The sequence below is a fragment of the Trypanosoma grayi genome, assembly GCF_000691245.1.
Source record: "Trypanosoma grayi strain ANR4 Tgr_2444_V1, whole genome shotgun sequence".
Lineage (NCBI taxonomy): Eukaryota > Euglenozoa > Kinetoplastea > Trypanosomatida > Trypanosomatidae > Trypanosoma > Trypanosoma grayi.
In genome coordinates, this window is record NW_008828062.1 from 1 (window position 1) to 683 (window position 683).

Consider the following 683-nt stretch of genomic DNA (forward strand, 5'->3'; position numbering starts at 1 on the left):
TCTCGGGGCACGCAGCCCACAGCGCAGTGCTGCTCTCGATGTCAGTGAACACAAGCGTCACGGGGTCTGTGGGCTCCTTCGGGGCGTTGTTGTTGTCACGGGCGTCTCTCCGGCAGCACAGTATGCTTACGATCATTGCAGCCAACAGTACGCCAGCAACTGACCCAGCAATAATGCCAATTAACTGCTGCAACGTGAGACCACCAGAAGGTTCCCTGTACACCATTGACGGTGTCACAGGGGAGAACAGCTCAGGCACCGTGGGGTCAAACACGCGGGCCATCGACCACACAGAAATACGCGTCGCTCCGTAGTTCACAGCACACCCGCCTTCACCCTCCACACCCTGCAAGGCGCAATCCGTGGTATCATCAAAGGTCCCGTACAGCATGTCATCCACCCGGATAGCAACATTGGTGTAGAAGAAGTCGGCCAAGAGTTCCGCACTCACCTGGTCCATCCGAGAGAGAACAGTTTTCAACAGCAGTGTGTTGGCAAAGCTCCTCAGCGCTATTGGGGTCCTCTTCGTCATGTCCTTCACAGCAGCGTGGAACTTCTGCACCGTCGCAGACGTCGTGCTCTCGTCTGCCCAGTGCGGCAGGCTCGTCGCGAACACAAGGCGCTCAGCAGCCGCACTCCCATTGAACGCAGCAACAAACTCACCGTACAGCAACGAGAACTCC

The 683-nt window shown here is 57.5% G+C and overlaps 1 protein-coding gene across 1 annotated transcript; it reads right to left on the minus strand.

Moving 5' to 3' along the window:
- DQ04_24441000 (putative receptor-type adenylate cyclase) lies at window positions 1–683 on the minus strand (the record flags this gene model as incomplete). Its single annotated transcript, XM_009318232.1, has 1 exon — window positions 1–683. A coding segment is annotated over one exon (683 nt), but the record flags the coding sequence as incomplete, so codon positions are not given.